This window comes from Staurois parvus, unplaced genomic scaffold (assembly GCF_062004578.1).
Source record: "Staurois parvus isolate SC_StPar_1 unplaced genomic scaffold, SC_StPar_1.0 ptg000477l, whole genome shotgun sequence".
NCBI lineage: Eukaryota > Metazoa > Chordata > Amphibia > Anura > Ranidae > Staurois > Staurois parvus.
In genome coordinates, this window is record NW_028318273.1 from 236,479 (window position 1) to 260,400 (window position 23,922).

General features: G+C 47.9%; 1 protein-coding gene across 2 annotated transcripts in view; it reads left to right on the plus strand.

The window, feature by feature from the left end:
* The window catches only part of SOCS1 (suppressor of cytokine signaling 1), a 250,986-nt gene extending 227,866 nt beyond the window's left edge, over nt 1-23,120 (plus strand). Inside the window, exons 1-2 of one of the 2 annotated variants that reach the window (XM_089689493.1) lie at nt 19,499-19,733; nt 22,133-23,120. In XM_089689493.1, coding sequence (XP_089545619.1) covers nt 22,211-22,846 — 636 coding nt within the window. In that variant the 5' untranslated portion in view covers nt 19,499-19,733; nt 22,133-22,210 and the 3' untranslated portion in view covers nt 22,847-23,120. Of the gene's footprint in view, nt 1-19,498; nt 19,734-22,132 lie in introns of those variants that run through there. The other variant, XM_089689494.1, reaches the window with a different exon arrangement.
* The last annotated feature ends 802 nt before the right edge of the window (nt 23,121-23,922 follow it).

The window sequence follows — 23,922 nt, forward strand, 5'->3', positions numbered from 1 at the left end:
TCTCTACACCCTAATGGCCACAACATTGAATTTGACTTAAATTGTTTTATTGATGACAGCTAATGTGCGTTTATATGGTCCTAGTATTTATGATACTCATATACTGAATGTGGTTGGTAGTGTCTAAATATCTAAATATCACCACACCTGTCATTGCGTATTCTATTCTATTTTATATGTTCTTAGATTGTTTTATTAAGTACAATATTTATTACCATGTACTAATATTGATGTTTGATTTCTTCTGACCATATGAAATGTACTGATTTTGGATGTATTATGCTGACCTAGTTTTTAATTTAGATTCAATAAAATATATGAGATTTTAAATATATCATTTTTACATCTATTTTATTGCAATAGAAATGGCCATCGCACTATTATATTATTATAATTATTTATTAAGTCGCAGTAATTTTTTGCAAAATAAATTTATACTATTATTAATGAATTTTTATTTGAATGGTAAGCTAAATGTAAAATGACTGCTTCCAATTTTATTAAACAATTGTTACTTAACAAACCTGGTTACATGCATTTACATATGCATATACATAATATTAGTATATTATAACTAATTACTCCTTCTATTTGAAGATGGTTTTTCATATGTAACCAGTACCCCCTCAATAGCTTACTTTATATAATAAATAGTAATTTATATATATAGTCATGTATTTGTGTCCATGACTATCAGATAAACAGGAGATTCGGTTTTCTCCTATCTGTAATACAGTGCCGCCCTGTATGTTTTTAATGGGCACTAGGGGAAACTATTGTATTCTCCCTTGATCCACGGCAAAATGGCGCCGATGTACTGCGCATGCGCGAAACGCCGGCAAAATGGCCGCCGCGATTAGCGCGATTGCCATTCCTGTGCATATATAGATGGGGTAAGATGTCCTGCTGTAAGCCCTGCGCCCTTTGATAACGTGCATCGCACGAAACGCGTCAGGGGGGCTACAGCTCATGGACATCTAGCCACTATATGTGGCCAACTTATATGGAGTACCTTTGACGCCCTTGCCATTTGGGGAATCCGGTTTACTGCGGTCCGCGGTGCCATAGAGGATGGTGTGGAGTGCGATCTGACCACAGCCTGGATGCCAGAGACATACTTAGGAGTTTATCTCTCTACATGCGTAATTTTTACGCACTTCTGGTGAGTGCGCACTCTATTCGCTCCTAGGATTCCCTTCACCCTTCCTACCACCATTGATTTGGGATGTGGACTGTGTGTGTGCTTTAAACACTTTTATTGATTAGCGCACTGTTTATCATTGTACTCATATTCATATATATGTACATATACACCTTTTGAGTATTCTTTTTGCACTCTGATTCAAAGCGCTACACCTATCTTTCTCCCTTTTCTCCTATTGTTGGCATTTATGGGCAGGAGAAAAGTGGCCAATTTTTACTGGCTGCTCGTAACAATATGGGTGGTTGGCAACATTGCCTACCCTGGGGAAACAATGCACTGAGCTATTATTTCACTGCAGTGGACACATATTCAGGACTTTTGCTTCTTCATCTTTTCTAAATGTGCAGATCAAGCCACAGCGCTTCAACTGCTCCAGAAACTTGACATTGCTTATGGCTGTCCCAAACAAGTCCAAAGTGCTAACGGCTCACAGTTCACCGGATCAACAGTACAGCAGTGAGCCAAAGATTCTGGCGTGTACCAGGCAGCTGGTTTGATTGATACAATGGGCTATTGAAGGACCAGATACACATACACCCACACATAGGTAACACCCTCCAGGTTTGTTAGGTAGTTTTTGTTAGATAAAGGCAGCCTGAGGATGAGTTAACCTAGGGAGTGAGGTTACCTCAGGACAGACTGGGAGGCTCTAACGGGTCAGGCCTTCTGGAGCCCTCCCACCTTTCCAGAAACCTGAGAGCTTTTTGGAAGAGGGGTGGAGGAAGGGAGGAGGCCCAGATTTGCATGTTTGAGGGACTCTGGCCAATCCCCTGGCAGAAGGCTGGGCATGGTGACCAGGTAAACCCTCAAATGTGGCAGAGCAGGGGGGGGGGAGAGACTGAAAAGCGGAAGATGGATTGAGGAAGGCTGGAGTGAGAAGCCTGGGAGAGGGCCCCAGGGAGGGGACCCATCTACAGGCAGTTCGGTGGAAAAGAGGATCTCCACTGCCTCAGCAACTCCAGGAGACGACAGCCTGTATGGCAGGGAAGGAGCCAGCCCAGCACAAGGCCTAAAGGCAGCCACCAACCCACTAAACTAACCTGGGCCAGATAAGGGGAGAGGGTGGTCAGGTGCAATATTCAACTAGCTTCTCATCTGGGACTGTTCAATCGGCAGCGCTTGGGCCCCCTTGCTCAGAGATACCCTCAGGCAGCTGGGTGAAGAGAAGAAATCAATGAATCTTTGTACATAGTTGCTAAGGAGTTGTTCTCGTGCATCCCATATACCCTTATGCCCCATCCAGGTTTAACCCCTTAATAAAAACCACAAAACCAAGCTCAAGGACTGTTCATTAACTCCAGTGTGCAAAGTGGGATCTTGCATGTTGCCTGGCCATGCAGAGCATAGGAGGACCCAATTCAAATCATGCAGCCTCTAAGTGGGTAGTGCTACACATACATTGAGAGAGTGGGATCGGCTCCTTACACAGGCAGTTCTGTTGTTAAATTCTAGGCCAGTAGCCAAAAGTACATCATATGAGAGGATGGTGGGGGCTGGGGTACATATGCCACAGCTGGAGTGCACCGTTCAGTATTTACATAAGGTTCATGAAAGAACGGGGCTTAACAGGTACCAGGTTATTGTTTCCCATGACATAGAAACCAAAAGTTACATAGCTGACGCCAAGGCTTATCTAGGAATAAGAGGGAATCTGTCAGGTACCATATTTTTCGCTCCATAAGACGCACTTTTTTTCCCCCAAAAAAGGGGGGAAAATTTTAGTGCGTCTTATGAAGCGAATATAAAGTGGCCGGTCCGGTATTTCTGCCGCCACCATGGCAGAATATGAGGCCGGCCGCTCAGCTCTTCTCTCCTGCAGGACCTTACCTGTTCCTCGCTCCAGCGCTGTACAGTCTTCCCACGCCGGCTTCTGTGACAGCCGGGTGCCCACTGCGCATGCGCGAGAAGCGCTGCACTTTGTCAATGGTCCGGTGTCTTCTGGGACACATGACAGGTTCCAGAAGGCACCGGGCCATTCACAAAGCGCAGCGCTTCTCGCGCATGCGCAGTGAGCACTCGGCTGTCACAGAAGCTGGCGTGGGAAGAAGAGGGAAAGATAACTCCACGGAAGTGGGAGCGGGTACCTGTCAAATTCAGGTGCCCGCTCCCCCTCCCTCCCCAAAGGTCCGCAGTCTCTGGTCATCCCCTGCACTGTCTGCAGTCTCTGGTCATCTGTACTATGCCGCTGGTATTTTCCCTGTACTATGTCCGCAGTCTCTGGTCATCTGTACTATGTCCACAGTCTCTGGTCATTCCCTGTACTGTGTCCGCAGTCTCTGGTCATCTCCTCTACTGTGTCCGCAGTCTCTGGTCATCTCCTGTACTGTGTCTGCAGTCTCTGGTCATCTCCTGTAGTGTGTCCGCAGTCTCTGGTTATCTCCTGTAGTGTGTCCGCAGTCTCTGGTCATCTCCTGTACTGTGTCAGCAGTCTCTGGTCATCCCCTGTAGTGTGTCCACAGTCTTTGGTCATCCCCTGTAGTGTGTCCGCAGTCTCTGGTCATCTCCTGTACTCTGTCCGCAGTCTCTGGTCATCTCCTGTAGTACGTCCGCAGTCTCTGGTCATCTCCTGTACTGTGTCTGTGTCTGCAGTCTCTGGTCATCTCCTGTAGTACGTCCGCAGTCTCTGGTCATCTCCTGTACTGTGTCCGCAGTCTCTAGGTCATCTCCTGTACTGTGTCCGCAGTCTCTGGTCATCTCCTGTAGTACGTCCGCAGTCTCTGGTCATCTCCTGTAGTGCGTCCGCAGTCTCTGGTCATCTCCTGTACTGTGTCCGCAGTCTCTGGTCATCTCCTGTACTGTGTCCGCAGTCTCTGGTCTTCTCCTGTACTGTGTCAGCAGTCTCTGGTCATCTCCTTTACTGTGTCCGCAGTCTCTGGTCACCTCCTGTACTGTGTCCGCAGTCTCTGGTCATCTCCTGTACTGTGTCCACAGTCTCTGGTCATCCCCTGTAGTATGTCCGCAGTCTCTGGTCATCCCCTGTAGTATGTCCGCAGTCTCTGGTCATCTCCTGTAGTACGTCCGCAGTCTCTGGTCATCTCCTGTACTGTGTCCGCAGTCTCTGGTCATCTCCTGTAGTACGTCCGCAGTCTCTGGTCATCTCCTGTACTGTGTCCGCAGTCTCTGGTTATCTCCTGTACTGTGTCCGCAGTCTCTGGTCATCTCCTGTACTGTGTCCGCAGTCTCTGGTCATCTCCTGTAGTACGTCCGCAGTCTCTGGTCATCCCCTGTAGTGTGTCCGCAGTCTCTGGTCATCTCCTGTACTGTGTCCGCAGTCTCTGGTCATCTCCTGTAGTACGTCCGCAGTCTCTGGTCATCCCCTGTAGTGTGTCCGCAGTCTCTGGTCATCTCCTGTATTGTGTCCGCAGTCTCTGGTCATCTCCTGTAGTACGTCTGCAGTCTCTGGTCATCTCCTGTACTGTGTCCGCAGTCTCTGGTCATCTCCTGTAGTACGTCCGCAGTTTCTGATCATCTCCTGTACTGTGTCCGCAGTCTCTGGTTATCTCCTGTAGTGTGTCCGCAGTCTCTGGTAATCCCCTGTAGTTTTCCGCAGTCTCTGGTCATCTCCTGTACTGTGTCCGCAGTCTCTGGTCATCTCCTGTAGTACGTCCGCAGTCTCTGGTCATCTCCTGTACTGTGTCCGCAGTCTCTGGTCATCTCCTGTAGTACGTCTGCAGTCTCTGGTCATCTCCTGTACTGTGTCCGCAGTCTCTGGTCATCTCCTGTACTGTGTCCGCAGTCTCTGGTCATCTCCTGTACTGTGTCCGCAATCTCTGGTCATCTCCTGTAGTGCGTCCGCAGTCTCTGGTCATCTCCTGTACTGTGTCCGCAGTCTCTGGTCATCTCCTGTAGTGCGTCCGCAGTCTCTGGTCATCTCCTGTACTGTGTCCGCAGTCTCTGGTCATCTCCTGTACTGTGTCCGCAGTCTCTGGTCATCTCCTGTACTGTGTCCGCAGTCTCTGGTCATCTCCTGTACTGTGTCCGCAGTCTCTGGTCATCTCCTGTACTGTGTCCGCAGTCTCTGGTCATCTTCTGTACTGTGTCCGCAGTCTCTGGTCATCTCCTGTACTGTGTCCGCAGTCTCTGGCCATCTCTTGTACTGTGTCCGCAGTCTCTGGCCATCTCCTGTACTGTGTCCGCAGTCTCTGGTCATCTCCTGTACTGAGTCCGCAGTCTCTGGCCATCTCCTGTAGTACATCCGCAGTCTCTGGCCATCTCCTGTAGTACGTCCGCAGTCTCTGGTCATCTCCTGTACTGTGTCCGCAGTCTCTGGTCATCTCCTGTACTGTGTCCGCAGTTTCTGGTCATCTTCTGTACTGTGTCCGCAGTCTCTGGTCATCTTCTGTACTGTGTCCGCAGTCTCTGGTCATCTCCTGTACTGTGTCTGCAGTCTCTGGTCATCTCCTGTACTGTGTCCGCAGTCTCTGGCCTGTACCGCCCTTGATTTTTTTCTCAGACTACATAGAAAATAATTTCCTAAAAAAAAAAAAAATCATACTAAGCATTCATTCACCATGAATGCAATCCCATTCTGCCACTAAGAAAGTGTTTCAGTCTTTAGCAAAAAAGTTCATTAGAAACAAGTCCAGGCTTGTAACACATCAATGGCCAGCTCTTGCAGTCTTTCATCATTCTGTCCATCACGAAGCCACTTTCTCTGGTCTGTCTATGGATCAAATCAGAGACAGCCTGTGGAGTGGCAAACAAAGTGGATTATCTGTTCCTTCCCCTCTTGCTTAGAAGTGTCAAGTAACCAGTGTCCCAGCCACTGTCCTGAAGCTAATTTGCAGATGAAAAATTAAGTTCAAATCTACCGTATTTCGCGCTCCATAAGACGCACCTGACTATAAGACGCACCTAGGTTTTAGAGGTGGAAAACAAGAAAAAAAATATTCTGAACCAATGGACTGCAGACATAGTACAGGAAATGACCAGAGACTGCGGACACAGTACAGGAGATGACCAGAGACTGCGGACGTACTACAGGAGATGGCCAGAGACTGCGGACGTACTACAGGAGATGGCCAGAGACTGCGGACACAGTACAGGAGATGACCAGAGACTGCAGACACAGTACAGGAGATGACCAGAGACTGCGGACACAGTACAGAAGATGACCAGAGACTGCGGACACAGTACAGAAGATGACCAGAGACTGCGGACACAGTACAGGAGATGACCAGAGACTGCGGACACAGTACAGGAGATGACCAGAGACTGTGGACGTACTACAGGAGATGGCCAGAGACTGCGGATGTACTACAGGAGATGGCCAGAGACTGTGGACTCAGTACAGGAGATGACCAGAGACTGCGGACACAGTACAGGAGATGACCAGAGACTGCGGACACAGTACAGGAGATGGCCAGAGACTGCGGACACAGTACAGGAGATGACCAGAGACTGCGGACACAGTACAGAAGATGACCAGAGACTGCGGACACAGTACAGGAGATGACCAGAGACTGCGGACACAGTACAGGAGATGACCAGAGACTGCGGACGCACTACAGGAGATGACCAGAGACTGCGGACACAGTACAGGAGATGTCAGGGCTGAGGTGGCGTCAGCTAGATGCCGGAGCCCCGGCCATCCCTGCGGGAGGTTCGCACCCCTCTGCGGAGAGGTGTGAACCTCGCCACCTTCTCCTCTCTGGCCTGAGAGGGAGAAGATAGGAAGGGGTGGTTGAAGTCACACCTCTCATCCCGAGGCGGTAGGATGAGAGATGGAGGGGGGGACACTAGACCCCAAGGATGAATGATGCTGGTGACAGGGACATTCTGAGGGGCAGGATGACACCAGGCCCCCCAGAGACATAAGAGGGGCCGGTGTCAGCATTTATGAAAGGCAATTTGGGAGGTATGCGGTGAGCTGGCAGCAAGCTGGCCGGGAGGGAGGGGGGCCACAGTAATTGAATTAGGCAATTTGGGAACATACAGAGTGAGATGCTGAGGGGCATGTGATACAGGAGATTAATAAGGGGATTAATAATTGGCAGGGCCGCTATACCGTGACACCCCTGTTCTGTGTCTTTTTTTTCCTCTCTCAGCTCTTCTAGGTCTGATCGCCACTATACAGCACACGATGACAGAGGTGCTTCTAAATTTTGGCTTGGGCTTACAGAAACCTGTCCAACATATCGGCAGTATATATCCCCGGAGTTCAGAACTCACAAGCAGACTTCCTATCCGCCCTTGATTTTTTTCTCAGACTACATAGAAAATAATTTCCTAAAAAAAAAAAAATCATACTAAGCATTCATTCACCATGAATGCAATCCCATTCTGCCACTAAGAAAGTGTTTCAGTCTTTAGCAAAAAAGTTCATTAGAAACAAGTCCAGGCTTGTAACACATCAATGGCCAGCTCTTGCAGTCTTTCATCATTCTGTCCATCACGAAGCCACTTTCTCTGGTCTGTCTATGGATCAAATCAGAGACAGCCTGTGGAGTGGCAAACAAAGTGGATTATCTGTTCCTTCCCCTCTTGCTTAGAAGTGTCAAGTAACCAGTGTCCCAGCCACTGTCCTGAAGCTAATTTGCAGATGAAAAATTAAGTTCAAATCTACCGTATTTCGCGCTCCATAAGACGCACCTGACTATAAGACGCACCTAGGTTTTAGAGGTGGAAAACAAGAAAAAAAATATTCTGAACCAATGGACTGCAGACATAGTACAGGAAATGACCAGAGACTGCGGACACAGTACAGGAGATGACCAGAGACTGCGGACGTACTACAGGAGATGGCCAGAGACTACGGACGTACTACTGTGAGTTCTGAACTCCGGGGATATATACTGCCGATATGTTAGACAGGTTTCTGTAAGCCCAAGCCAAAATTTAGAAGCACCTCTGTCATCGTGTGCTGTATAGTGGCGATCAGACCTAGAAGAGCTGAGAGAGGAAAAAAAAGACACAGAACAGGGGTGTCACGGTATAGCGGCCCTGCCAATTATTAATCCCCTTATTAATCTCCTGTATCACATGCCCCTCAGCATCTCACTCTGTATGTTCCCAAATTGCCTAATTCAATTACTGTGGCCCCCCTCCCTCCCGGCCAGCTTGCTGCCAGCTCACCGCATACCTCCCAAATTGCCTTTCATAAATGCTGACACCGGCCCCTCTTATGTCTCTGGGGGGCCTGGTGTCATCCTGCCCCTCAGAATGTCCCTGTCACCAGCATCATTCATCCTTGGGGTCTAGTGTCCCCCCCTCCATCTCTCATCCTACCGCCTCGGGATGAGAGGTGTGACTTCAACCACCCCTTCCTATCTTCTCCCTCTCAGGCCAGAGAGGAGAAGGTGGCGAGGTTCACACCTCTCCGCAGAGGGGTGCGAACCTCCCGCAGGGATGGCCGGGGCTCCGGCATCTAGCTGACGCCACCTCAGCCCTGACATCCGCAGCGCGGGCACGCAAAGTTCCCGCGCTTGCGGATGTCCCTGCCCAGGGTGCGTTCCTCGTTGCCGGGCAACGAGGCATGCCAGCGCCAGCCCAGCCCCGGTTGCCTAGACAACCAGGAAGCGTTCCGCATCAGCTTAAGAAACTGATGTCGGGCGCTCCGGTCATATTCCACTGTGCAGCCACCGAAGGAGCCCAGCTGCAGCGGGACCTTCGTGGCTAGACTCTGCAAGCCCCCCAGCCTCATGGGGATCCACACCCAAGCCGGCTAGAGACCCCACACAACATAGGGAAGAGATTGCCAGAGACTGCCTGCCATTGCCAGAGACCCCACAGCATAGGGGAGAGATTGCCAGAGACTGCCTGCCATTGCCAGAGACCCCACAGCATAGGGGAGAGATTGCCAGAGACTGCCTGCCATTTCCGGAGACCCCACAGCATAGGGGAGAGATTGCCGGAGATTACCTGCAAGCACCAGAGATCCCAGCATAGGGGAGAGATTGCCAGAGATCGCCTGCCAGTGCCAGAGACCACCCGCATGATATGGACTCCACAGGTACCTGCGTTCCGCTTCTACCCCTGGGAGACCAGGCACCCTGTTGGATCCGTGAGTACATGCTTTCCCCCTGTGTTACCTGAACTGTTGCTGTACTGACCCCCCCCCCTTTGTCGGATTACAATTGCTACAGAAACTCTCCCTTGGCTCTCGGTGTTGGACTATAAGTGTGTTGGCCCCTCTTGGCTGCCCTTTACTTGCGTATTCACCCTCCCTGCAAATTCCCCTATTGAGTGACTGTCATCTGTTTGTCTCAATAAAGCTTGGTGCATTTGCCATCTACTCTGTGTGTTCTGTCCTGCCTACCTTCCTTCACATACTGGTTGGCATCTGTGGGATCAGGACACTGAGGCAATGGCAGACAGCGAAAGCCAGTTGATGGGGGAACAGGCCCGGCCCAACGAATACAGGAAGTGGACCATATTGTGTCTGCATGAGAGGGCTGAGGAGCTATCCCTTACCTGGAGGGGTCTAGCCAAAGACGATCTGGTCACCTCCTTTGAGGAAGCAGACCCCCAGGATGCCCCAGGAAAAAGCAGCTCAATCCCAGCCTCCCCAGCACGCCATGACCCAGGGCCCAAGAGCCCGTGGCTTACTCGGGTGGAGGAAGAGATGGCCCTCCTTGGGTCAGACACCACAGCAGAGGACAAGCGAGAGGCTATCCGGAGGGCCCTCCTCCCCGGGTCAGCCACAAGGACTTTAAACCCTTCAACAAAGCCACCGGGGATGTAGAGGGGTTCTTTCAGGACTTTGAGCAGCAGTGCCAGCTCATGGAGGTGCCAAGCATGGATTGGATACGGCACCTCGTGGGTCTGCTAGAAGGGGGTGCGGCTGCAGCCTACCGCACTCTGGATTATGTGGACGGCCGAGATTACGCCTGGGTCAAACAGACTGTGTTGGAGTATTACGCAGTGACCCCAGAAGTGTACCGGGCGCGCTTCCATGACCTTCCCTGCCATGCGGAGCCGTCCTATCGGATGTATGCGCACAAGGTGTCGCAGTCATGTCAGAGGTGGCTAGAGGGGGAACAGGCCTGCACTGCAGAAGAAATCATCCAAGCCTTTCTGAAGGAGCAATTCTACAACCAATGCCCGGCGGAGGTGCGCGGATGGGTAAGAGAGAAAGCCCCTACCACCCTTGCAAAGGCCGCTGCCCTGGCCGACGAGATCCTGGCCATCAAGCCATATTGGAAACGGCAGGCCCCTGAGCCGCCAAGGGCCCCGCCCCCCACCACCTCTGCCAAAACGGACCCCCCACCTACCACTGCCAACCCCGCAGGACCGCCACCCAGAGCCCGGTTCACAGGGCCCCTCTTGGACCGCCGCTGCTACGGGTGCAATCAGTCGGGGCACCTCCAAGCCAACTGCCCCACCTCCCGAAGCCGTCGCTTCACCCGTCCGGTCCACTACCTAGAACTCCATCCCACAGAAGAACCACTGCCCCCGCCTCCCAGCAAATGGATGAGCCCCCAGACGCCAACCACTCCTGGGGGGTTTACAGTGTCCACCCCCCGGGGGCTACATATCCCGCCCAGAAACAACGCCACCTGCAGGCCGTGCGGGTGGACGGGCAACCCGCCACCGGTTTTCGGGATACGGGGGCCTTCTTGACCATCGCCGACCCCCGAGTGGTCCGGCTGGTAGCCATCCAACCCGGCCCTGGATTCGCCATCGAGCTGGCAGGAGGAACCAGACATCATCATATCCCCAGGGCATCCGTACACCTCGACTATGGGTTCAGGGAGCAACAATGCCATAGGCGGCCTCCCGGCGGATGTTCTGCTTGGCAACGACCTAGGGGAGCTATGATGCCAGTACGTCGGGGTGGTGACCTGGAGCCAAGCATGTCGAGGTCCTCCTAAAGACGAAACCACCACGGGACCTTCCCCCAGCATGGACTCGATGAGTGACCCCCCCCACCTGACCCAGACCTTCCCCTGACCTGGGACCGGGAGGCCTTCAAGCGGGAGGTAGCCAGAGACCCCACTTTGGCTACGTTTAGGACCCAGGCCGCCACAGGGCGGCAGGAGGGGGGTGGAGACCAGCTTTGGTGGGAGCAGGGGCTGTTGTACCACGAGGCAGGCCCAAGCCGCCTGGGTCAACCCTCTGCTAGCTCCAAACAACTGATAGTGCTTAGACAGTTCAGATTCTCGCTACTCCAGATAGCCCATGACATTCCAGTAGTCGGCCACCTGGGTAAGAGGAGAACAGGGCTGCGGCTGACCCAAGCCTTCTACTGGCCAGGTATCTCCCAGGACGTAGCCCACTTCTGTCAGACCTGTGACATCTGTCACAGAAAGGGAGGCCCAGGGGACCACCCCAAGGCCCCGCTCCGCCCCTTACCCATCATTGACGAGCCCTTTCAGTGGGTAGCTATAGATATCCTGGGACCCCTGGCCCGGCCCAGTAAGTCCAGAAAGCGGTACTTCCTAACTGTGGTGGATTACGCTACCCGCTACCCTGAGGCTGTCCCTGTCCAGCATCTCCGCCCCTAAAGTGGCCGAGGCCCTAGTCACCGTTTTTTCCCGGGTGAGTTTCCCCAGCGAGATCTTGACCGACCCAGATCATGTCCGAGGTGGTCCAATCCCTCTGGCGCACGTGCGGGGTACGGGCGATCCAGACCACTCCCTATCACCCCCAAACCAATGGCCTCTGCGAGCGCTTCAATGGAACACTTAAGAACAATCTGAGCTCCTTCGTTGACGGGGAGGCGGACTGGGAGAAGCTCCTCCCTCACCTGCTGTTTGCATACCGGGAGGTACCGCAAGAGTACGGGTACCCCCGTCGTTCCTTACGTTCTCGAGCTGCGGGAGAGGCTGACCCGCCTGGCCACCATGGCCCACGACCACCTCCGGGCGGCCCACACACGCCAGAAGGTATGGTACGACTGCAAGGCACGCGGTCGCGAGTTCACTGAAGGGCAGCAGGTGCTCAAGATATTCCCCAACCCCCAGAACAAGCTCCAGTACACCTGGGAAGGACCTTACAACGTCCTTCGCAAGTTAGACGAGACTAGTTACGTCATTAGTCTCGACGCCCGCGACCGCCAGCAGCGCACGGTCCACATCAACATATTGAAAGAGTACCATGACCAGACTCTGCCCGTGCTAGCCGTCTGCCCCGCCTCCACAGGCGGAGCAGATGAGGGAGCCCTGCCCGATCTCCTGCAAACCACCAAGGTCACCACTCCCCTAGATCAGATTCCCACGGGGGCTCAGCTGAACCCCGCCAGACGGCCCAGATGCGGACCAGGCCATCGCCTTCTCGGCCACCCCGGGCCGCACCGGGTTAGCCCTCCACCACGTGGAGACCCACAGTCAGAAACCCATCCAGCAGGCCCCATACCGAGTCCCCGAATCCGTGAAGGTGGCCATCCAGGCAGAACTCTCTGAGATGCTCCAGCTGGGTGTCATCCAACCCTCCCGCAGTCCTTGGGCCTCCCCGGTGGTGCTCATTCCAAAGAAGGATGGGACCACCCGCTATTGCGTGGACGACCGGAGGTTGAATGACTACACTGTCAGTGACGCCTACCCCATGCCCCGCATAGATGACCTGCTGGACCGTCTAGCCGGGGCCCGCTACGTTAGCACCCTAGACCTCAGCAAGGGCTATTGGCAAATCACCCTCACAAAAGAGGGCATTGAGCGCTCCGCCTTCATTATCCCATTCGGCCTGTACGAATTCGTCATGCCCTTTGGCATGAAAAACGCCCCCGCCACCTTTCAACGGGTTGTGGACCAGCTACTAGAGGGATGCCAAGAGTTTGCATGCGCCTACCTAGATGACATAGCCATCTTTAGCGACACATGGGAGGAGCACCTGGCCCACATGGGGGCCATCCTAGACCGCATCTGCAAGGCCAGGCTGACAGTGAGACCAGACAAGTGCCAGTTGGGAATGGCTGAGGTACAGTACCTCGGGCACAGAGTAGGGGGGGACACTGAAACCTGAGCCAGCCAAGGTTCAGGCCATTTATGACTGGCCCACCCCCCAGACCAAGAAGCAAGTGATAGCCTTCATCGGCACTGCCAGCTATTACCGTAAATTTGTACCTAACTTCAGCTCCACGGCCCAGCCCCAGACTGACCTGACCCGGAAGAACAGTCTGGATGGTGACCTGGATCTCGGCCTGTGTATCCGTCTTCCGTGACCTCAAAACCACCCTGGCGAGCAACCCTGTTCTGGCCGGCCACAACAGACTCTTCCTCGTGCAGACAGACACCTCCACCTACGGCCTAGGGGTATTTTTTCTTTTTCACTATTTTTAAGGTTCACATTTAAGATTTCGGTTTTTGTCGGGTTAATCTTTAAATTTGATAATTCCCCATAATCCTTCAATATCTTCATTAAATTTGGGAGTGACATTCTAGGATTTCCAACATAGAACATCAAATCATCCGCATAAGCCGCCACCTTATGTTCTCTATCTCCTATCCATATTCCTTTTATATCTATGTTCTTCCTTATCGTAGACAACAATGGCTCCAGTGATAAAACATATAACAGTGGGGATAATGGGCATCCCTGTCTTGTACCATTTGACATCCCGAAAAAGCTCTGATCTTCCTCCATTAACCATGATAGCGGCAGTGGGCCCTCTATATAACCCTCCAATCCACTTTCTCATTCTGTCTCCTATCCCCAACACTTCCAAGGTGTCCATCATAAAACCCCAACTCACTCTATCAAATGCTTTCTCGGCGTCAATTGACATCAGTATCATTGGGGTTTTCCCTTTTTTACCTTCCTGTATGAGCAACAGTGATCTCAAACTGTTGTCTCTACCCTCTCTCCCTGGGACAAAAACCCACCTGATCCCCATGTATCCACTCCAGCATCAGATCCTTCAGTCTATTTGCCAAAACCTTTGCATACAATTTAGTATCTACATTCAGCAGCGCTATTGGTCTGTAACTCGCACACTGCGAGGGGTCTTTATCTTCCTTATGGATTAAAACTATATTAGCCTGTAAGGATTCTCCCCTTATTTCCATCTCATTTCCCAGAGCGTTCATATATATTTTCAACTTGGGTATTATTAGCTCTTTATATTTTTTGTAATATTTTACCGTATATCCATCTGGACCTGGGCTTCCCCACCGCAGTACCTTTTAATGCTATTTTTATTTCCTCTAATTTGATTTCTGCTTCTAGGGAGTTCAATTGTATTTCGCTTAGCTTTGGTAGACCTGCCTCTTTTAAGTATGTTCTTCTTTTTTCTCTATTTACTGTATCAGTTTTATTTAATATATCCTAGGGTGTAATATTATATAACTCATTATAGTAATCCTTAAATACTCTAGCAATATCTTTAGTTGAGTGCACTAGTTCACCCTTGGGATTTCTTATTTTTTCTATATAATTCCTATTTTTCTTTTTCCTTAAAGTTCTCATTACTTTCCCGGCCTATCTCCCCATCTATACCTTTCACTTATTACTTTATTAAAGACTCTTCTTTTTTTCCTCCTCCATTACATTCTCTAGTTCTTCTTTATAATTTCTGCATTATCTCCTTAGACATTTCCCTTTTATGAGCCTGTTCAAGATCATATATTTCATTTATCAGTCTATTAATCTTTTCTCTCCTTTCTTTTTTGCCCCTATTGCAATGAGTAGTCCTCTAATGTAGGCCTTGTGGGCCTCCCACACTGTTGCAACCGACACATCCTCTGTTTCGTTCTCCTCAAAGAACCATTAAATTTCCCTCTCGATCTTTCGATCGATCTCTTCATCCATAAGGAGTGCCTCATTTATCCGCCAGACAAAACCTCTAATGCCACCTCTAACCCTAATGCCACGTTTGATTTTTAACCCTGGGGTTGGGCTCTGTCCATGTGCGGCTCACCTTCCCTCCATTTCTCCCAATGTCCCCCTATCATTTCTCTATTTCTCCTTCTAACTAACTGCCATTCCTCTTTTCTCATAGCACATATCCCTCCTTCTTCCAACTCCCAACCTGGGATCTCTATTTTCTGAATGTTTAGTTTATCAAAGTCTCTCAGTTCCTCAGGAAATCTCAGGTACGCAGTGATTCCATTCTTCCATCCAATTAAACACGTCGAGCTACTCCATCTATATTGTATATTCTGTTTTTTCATCTGTTCTAGTAGTGGTTTCAATGATCTCTTTCTCCACAATGTCTCAGCTGTCAGGTCTGCAAAAACTTGTATATTTTTTCCTCCATATATAATACTGGTTCTTCCTTTTATCTTCTTCCATACCTCTTCTCTATCTCCATATTTATTGAATTGTACAACTACATCTCTTAGTCTCTCTTCCACCCGTTCCCGTTGGAACCTTCATATCCTATATACATTGTCCAATTCATATTTCTCAGTATTGGGTTTATCCATAATGGAGTTTAAGATTTTACATATTGTCCCTCTTAGATCTTCTCCTTGTGTAAACTCCGGGACTCCTTTTATCCTTATTTAATAAGGATATTTTTCCTATGCTTATTACCTTGTATCTCCAACTTGTACTGCAGCTTTTTTTGTTCTTTCCTCATCTCCATTATCTGATTTTTTAATTCTGGAATAGCTTGAGCATGTTTTTTGATTTTTTTTCTTCCATTTCTTCTACTCTGGATAATAAATGTCCCAAATCATTCCAAATAATCCCCATCTCTTGTTTAATAGATTTTTTCAAATTTTTAAACATTTCTGCCATCTCCCTTTTATTTGGGATATGTAGTTCTCCTTCATTTTCTCTTAACTTTGTTCCCTCTGATGATTGTTGGTTATTACCATCCATTTCCTCAGAAGACCTGGCGCTCTTATTCAAACTGTTTTCCATTATACTCCTTTCACATGCCCCCTGAGATCTTTCTGGGGTCACATTTCCCTGGGACGTATATTTCCTAATCGTTCCAGATTGGGGGTGCTTAGGACCACTCCCTTTACTGTTTTTACTCTTCATATTTGCTGTAGATCCAGACCCTCTTCTCTAAGCTCCAGGGCATGTGCTATAATTTACCCTTGGGAGAATTCAAATTTTCTTCTGTCCCCTTGGGAATCCCCCTTTTCTTCCGTGTATTCCTCCTCTACCTCAACCTGAATAATCAACATACAGGATCAATATACAGTCCAGCCACCCTCACTCACCCTCCTTCCGACTGCTTTTTTAGTGAGGCGCTTTTCCAGGTTCCTTATCCGCTGTCTGTCTTTGTTTCCTCTCTAGGGGGATTCCTCCGGGTCATGCTCCTCTTCCTTCACCTGCTCTCCTTTACAGGTAGCAGGCAGGGTGCTTCTCTATCGAGCCGGCGTCTCTCCAGCTCCTTAGCACGCCGGACGGCTTTTTCCTTTCCCTCCTCACAGGGTCCTGCTTGTAGCTGTCTCCACTCACAGCTGTCAGTGAGAAGCCAGCGCCTCCCCTCTGCCTGGGAACGCCGGCCGGCTTCTCTTCCTCCCAGTAGTCCCTTGCAGGAGGTCACGTGGCCGCCTTGCGTCCTCCAGGCTCCCAGCAACCCGCTGTCTCGGACGGGGAAGCACCAGCCGTCCCACCGCAGCGGACCCACAGCACACCGTCCTCCTCACTTCTCCAGCAGGATCCCGCTCAGAGGTAGGGCCTCCCGGGCATCTCCAGCGGCATTCACCGGGCACATTGAGGGAAGGTGACTGCCTTGCGGAGAGAGAGCTTACATCGCTCTCTCCCCTGCTGCCATGATCAGGCTCCTCCCCACCAGGCACCCTGTTGGATCAGTGAGTACATGCTTTCCCCCTGTGTTACCTGAACTGTTGCTGTACTGACCCCCCACCCCCCCTTTGTCGGATTACAATTGCTACAGAGACTCTCCCTTGGCTCTCGGTGTTGGACTATAAGTGTGTTGGCCCCTCTTGGCTGCCCTTTACTTGCGTATTCACCCTCCCTGCGAATTCCCCTATTGAGTGACTGTCATCTGTTTGTCTCAATAAAGCTTGGTGCGTTTGCCATCTACTCTGTGTAATCTGTCCTGCCTACCCTCCGTCACAAGGGGATACTTAAAAGCCACAGAAAAGCGCCAGTGGAGGATCAAGGGAATAAAGTTTTTTTTTTTACAGTTTTTCATCTTCGTCCTGGGCACTAGATGACCTTGTCCTGGAACTGCACAAAAGGTACTCAGTAGATCTTCTCCTCCCCACACAGTACATTGCTGAGATCGGTTTCTCTTAGAGACACAGCCTCAGTCTGATTTGAATTAGCAGCTGCAGTAACCAGCTACACACTGTGTGGAGGGAATTCGATCTCACCTATCTACCACATCTATGAATTGGTAAGTTGCAGTATATTAAATGCTTGCTTTGCACCAATCCACCTAGGTTCATATTCGAGCTGGATGCGGTGCGCTTTTGATGGCCAGTGAGATACAATTTTGTTCATGCAGTGCAGGTGCAATTCTGATGTGAATGTTAAAGTGTATGAGGCTGGAAATCGCACCCACACTGCACTGAAAAATTGCACAGGACCCCTTTTCAAAATCGCACTGAGGCAGGCCCGCATATACACTATAATGCCAAAAGTATTGGGACACCCCTCCAAATCATTGGATTCAGGTGTTCCAATCACCTCCACGGCCACAGGTGTATAAAATCAAGCACCTAGACATGCAGACTGCTTATACAAACATTTGTGAAAGAAAGGGTCACTTTCAGGAGCTCAGTGAATTCAAGCGTGGTACCGTGATAGGTTGCCACCTGTGCAATAAGTCCATCCGTGAAATTTCCTTGCTACTGAATATTCCACCCTCAGCTGTTTTTGGTATTATAACAAAGTGGAAACAACTGGGAACAGCAGCAACTCAGCCACGAAGTGGTAGGCCACATAAAATGCCAGAGTGAGGTCAGTGTATACTGAAGCGCACTGTGCGCAGAAGTTGCCAACTGTCTGCAGAGTCAATAGCTAAAGACCTCCAAACTTTGTGTGGCCTTCAGATTAGCACAACAATAGTGCATAGATTAATGGAATGGGTTTCCATGGCCAAGCAGCTGCATCCAAGCTTTACATCACCAAGTGCAATGTAAAGCGTCAGATGTAGTGGTGTAAAGCACGCTGCCACTGGACTCTAGAGCAGTGGAGATGTGTTATCTGGAGTAACGAATCACGCTTCTCTGTCTAATAATCCAATGGACGTGTCTGGGTTTCGCAGTTGCCAGAAGAACAGTACTTGCCTGACTGCATTGTGCCAAGCAGGGGCGGACTGACCATTCGGGCTCTCGGGCAGTGCCCGAGGGCCCAGGGTCAGTAGGGGGCCCCATGAGATGCCCCTGGTACTGTTTCATAGGCTTTTTTGGGTGTGGTTTTAGTGTGGGTGAGGACACAGGGGCCCCATGATCCCCTATTGCCCAGGGGCCACATGAGTTGTCAGTCCGCCCCTGGTGCCAAGTGTAAAGTTTGATGGAGGGGGAATTATGGTGTGGGGTTGTTTTTCAGGGGTTGGCCTTGGCTCCTTAGTTCCAGTGAATGGAACTCTTAAGGCGTCCGGATAGCAAGTCATTTTGGACAATTTCATGCTCGCAACTTTGTGGGAACAGTTTGGGGATGGCCCATTCCTGTTCCAACATTACTGCGCCCCAGTACACAAAGCAAGGTCCATAAAGAAATGGATGAGCGATTGGAGAAACTTGATTGGTCTGCAGTCCTGACCTCAATCGGATAGAACACCTCTGGGATGAATTCGAGCGAAGACTGCAAGCCAGGCCTTCTTGGCTGACATCAGTGCCTGACGTCACAAATGTGCTTCTGGAAGAATGGTCATTCCCATAGACGCACTCCTAAACCTTGTGGACAGCCTCCCTAGAAGAGTTGAAGCTGTTGTAGCTGCAAAGGGTGGGACAACTCAATATGGAACCATATGGACTAAGACTGGGATGCCATTAAAGTTCACATGCGTGGAAAGGCAGGTGTCACAATACTTTTGGCAATATAGTGTATGTAAACGGGCCCTGCAGAAAAGCAATTTATTTCACGTGTTGTGTGTAATCTGCGCAATTCAAATCGCAATTTGTATATACCAAGGCTCTATGGCAGCATACATGTGGTAGAGTTGATGCCCACAACACATATCTCATGCATGCTGCCACATTGGCGCCAGGATTGTTTTTGGAGAAATATGGTAACACGTCTCAATGATTACAGAGCTTCTCTATTCTCTATTCCCTCAAACAGAAACCTAACACCTAGAAAAAAGAAAGAAGCAATGTCGCTGGCCTCCTAAGCTCAGCTTCTTTGTTCGTTTCTTTGAACGCAGTTTTCTCTATTTCCTAGAAAAAAAATGCCTAAATAGAAAGTGAAAGTCATAGCTACCCAGCTGGCCGCCTCCTCACGTGTTTTCAGAGAAAGGGGAGGAGGGAGGGGCGCCGCTGATACAAAGAGAACGTGTCCCTCACTGGAGCTCAGAGGCGACGAGAGCCCCTCACTGAGGCAAGTATCAAGCTTGCTCTCTTTTGACTCGTGGATTGCACGTTGTAGGAGATTATGGTTTATATTAATGTTGGCCTCCCTAGAATTTATATTTGTGTGACCGTACCTGCGGAGTACACGGATTTCACTTCTTACGAGCGTGGTGGAATAGTTTTGTGCTGGCAGAAGCCGCAGGCAGCAGGTAAGGATTCGTACGCAGCTCAGTGTTGTGGTCCATTTAGTGCATTTGGTAAATCAGGTACGTTTTCGTTTGTCTTTTGTTCTTCGGTTAGCCAGACAATACACTCTCAGGTATCCAGATCAGCCAGGAGGATGCTTTGTTGTCTTTGGGTTGCTTTGCTTTACCTACTGACCTTGGTCCCAAACCCAGTCGTAGGATTCCTGGATACAGTACAGGCTATTCCATTGAATGTGCACATTTATTCCAGCCAACGAGCAGCTGTGGCAGTGTCACGTTACCCCCGACTTGTAAATGTTATATGCAAATGCATCTAAATAGATGTGAACAGAAAATAATGAATGGGCTTATCAGTGCACTGCAGATTTCACATGGAAATTTGGGATTCTGCATGTGTACCATTGCCGCTTTGCCACATTATTATCTGATTAAATTGATTCCTGATGTGAATGAAATACTGAGCTACTGAGTGTATTGTCAATGACCTTTCACAATACAATATATACTATGATCCTAGCACAATCATACAATGCTGAAATAACCAGATTCTGGGGAGTTTGCTGCTTTCCTGGTTTGGAGTCTGAAAGGAAATGCTGCGTACCCTTTTTAGAATCCCTTAGATGCTCCCCAAAGGATTCCATTTCCCCAGGTGCCACCATTGTGTGGTCAGAATGAGTAACAGATTGCTGCCAGTTGGCACATGTCCTAGAATGTTTAGTTGGGACAGTGTATGAGATAACTAGCAGTTTTCAAGTTACAATGGAACCACATATCTCAGTATATTATTCTTTCCTACTGTCTTCATACTCAGGGACTTGTAGTTCCACAACAGCAAAGGATCTGTGAAGTGCAGCCATCTTCTCTTTAGGATAATACACCCTGAAAAATGCACAGTACACTTATTTCTAAAGGAAACCTGACTGGCTTCATACATGCATTACATGTTGCAATCATGTGAGTTGTGAAGAGGAGTTTACCCCACTGTAAATAAATGGGCTGTCTTAATGTAACGCACATTAAAATGTAAAATACCACTTGTTAACATTTGTGTGGTAGTGTGAAAGGAACCTGAAATCATTTTAGCTTTGAAGGAGATCTCCTTAGCCCTGGGCTTGCGCCAGTATTTCATGAATGTAGCAATACTTAATTAAATTCAAGGGTGGATCCTCATCTAAACATCCATAATGTGGAATGTTTCTTTTTGCTTAGGGGTCATTGTTGTACACTATGCAGCTGTACAAAACGATTTCCAGAAAGCATACTCATTGCCAATATAGGTATTCATGGCAGAAAAACCTATTGCATATTTTCATAAAATAATGTTTTAACAGGCCTCAGTTGTGTAAGAGCATTTTTTCTCATCAATTGCTTGTAGGATTTTATTCAATACCTCAAACCAATGAACAATATATGAAATAAATCAAATCATAAATAATGAATAGCCTAAACAGTAAGATTTCAACAGTTCTAACTGGTTGCTTCAGTGTGTTGTAATTTGCACATTCATATATTGTTTATGAAATAAGCTGTGTAAGCTGTATGCAATGGAAGTTGGAAATAAAGGGAAACGTTGTGTGGATTTAACTACTGTAGGGGTTAATTATCAAAGTAGAACTTTAAATGACAAAGCTTCCAATAGACTAGAGCTATAGCTGGCACTGACCATTCAAAGAAACAACAATCTGCCTAAATGCTTGTTTTTCAATCAATGACTGCCTGCTAGAGTAGCAGTAAAAATGGCTGTGGGGAATTGTTTTCTGAGAATGCCTGCTTGCTTCTCAACCATTTACTGATGCAGTCAATAAGTGGAGACTACTTCTACCAGAAAGAGCTGAATTCTAAAATCCCAGGCAGAGATAAGGTCAAGTCAATCAGCAAAGATTTATTGAACCACACTGTCTGTACAAGACATTAAAACGTATTATTTTAAAGGAAGCAATTTACTGCCGACCAACTATGTCATAGACGGTAAGGGCTGAGTAACAGGAAAGAGGGGTAGCACTGACTTGCATTGTGTTTCAGAGGCTGAGTGTTCAGATTTACCATGAACGTGTCACTTACGGCTTACAGAGTAAAAATAGAAGCTGTTTTGCAAGATGAGTTGGTGATGGGAAATGAAGCTTTGTAATGTAGGTTGCCATTAAAAAGCAGACAGAGATGGCTACAGTTCACTGTTATTAGATCCCTTCTATTTTATGTATTTATCAGTTGTCACTCATCAGTTTAGAGTTTTTATATTTATTTGCAGTTTTTTAAATTTGGAAAGCACATGCAACATTATGCAAATGTGAAGTTATTTGTGACCTGAGAGGAAGGTATTGTGAATTTTCTATAACTGCATTGTTATTGCGTTCATTATATAATTTTATTGTTTAACCCAATCTTTGTCTTTGGATTTCTAGGGGAAAAGCAGAGGAAGTGCAGAACTGCTACTAAGAGGGACGCTATGGAAGACCTCATAGGTTGGTCTAGTCTATAGGATGGTAGCACACAACAAGGTGGAAGCAGATAATGCAGTTGCAGACAGAAGATCTCAACGCCTGGAAGCCTCAAACACAGATCGTTCCCAAATCCAACCTGCCAGAGCCATCTATAACAGCCCCAGACACCCCCTTCCTGCAGCACAGCTTGGTGATACACATTTTCGAACCTTCCGCTCTCAGTCGGATTTCACTGTTATTACCAGGACCAGCAATATGCTGGATGGTTGTGGTTTTTACTGGGGACCAATGACAGTCAATGTGGCACATGAAAAACTAAGGCAGGAGCCTGTGGGCGCTTTTCTTATCAGGGACAGTAGACAGAAAAACTGCTTTTTTGCTATCAGTGTTAAAACAGCTTCAGGACCCATCAGCATCAGGATCCACTTTCAGGCTGGGAGATTCAGTCTAGATGGCAGCAAAGAGTCATTCAGTTGCCTTTTTCAGCTAGTGGAACATTATTTACTTTCTCCTAAAAATATGATTGCTTTTCCTCTAAGGAAGGTCAGATTAAGAACTCTGCAAGAACTCTGTCGAAAAACCATATTGGCAACATTTGGGAGACAGAACTTGGACAGAATCCCAGTCAACAGAGTGTTAAAAGACTATTTAAAATCTTTCCCATTTCAGATATAACACGGCATTAACAACAAATGTAAAATGGACAAAGCTCAACTTTCTGGGAATATTTTTTATCCTATTTAATGGTTGTCAAGTTTATTTTTGTATCCGTAATCTGTATTTTGGGAAAAAATGTGAACACTCACCATTTAATGTTTACAAAACAAGACTATTTGCACAAGGTAAAAAGGGTTTCTCCTTTTCTGGAAATATATTTCTGCTGTGCAGAGATTTCTATTTTATTACATTTTAAAAGTAATACTTTTTATTAAAGAAATGATCAAAATAACTTAATTTGCATCTGATCATTTTATTTTGTTTAGTACTGCTAAAAAAAGTGCTACTAATAATAATACTTTGTTATGTATCTTGACATATGTCCAACAAACCTATGCTGCTAAACAATGAGCTCACAAAATGCTGCGTGCATCTTTTTTGTTGTGTTGATCAAACAACGGTGTAAATGGATCCTAAAACAAATTAGCAAAATGTGCCTTTTCTGGAACTTATATGTGTCATTCTAGCATGCAACTTATTGTTTGTGCATATGTAAAAGGAAACATCCTCTGTGTTTGCAACATCTGTTTGGCTCCATAGCGCAGAATTGCGAGCCTTTAGTGCAGCAATCGTGTTTTACTGTCACCCCTCATATTTCAGAAGCTCTCCGAAAAACATTGTTTCCACTAAAGTATTATAAAATACACTATTAATGGCATTTACACTAAAAGAATACACCAGTCTGAATAAGCCAGAAGGCAACCACATTGTTATATTGAGGCTGATTTATTAAATAAGTTGACAATCTTTACTCTTTAAATCTAGTGAAGATTCACTTAAAGTTCTGAATCATGTAAAAAGTAAATTCTTGATAATTACTTAGTCTGCATTATTGAGATGTAAAATGCACATAGCTACAATTTATTGAGTGAAGATTCTCACTTGACTTTAGTAAATCAGCCTCATTGCTCACTTCATATTTTTGAAACCCCTCATATACCTTTGTATGAATTAATGCAATTAACTTATAGCCCTTTGTATTTTGTTTAGGCATTATAAAACCTGTGATAGGACCTAAATGTTGAAAGATTTAT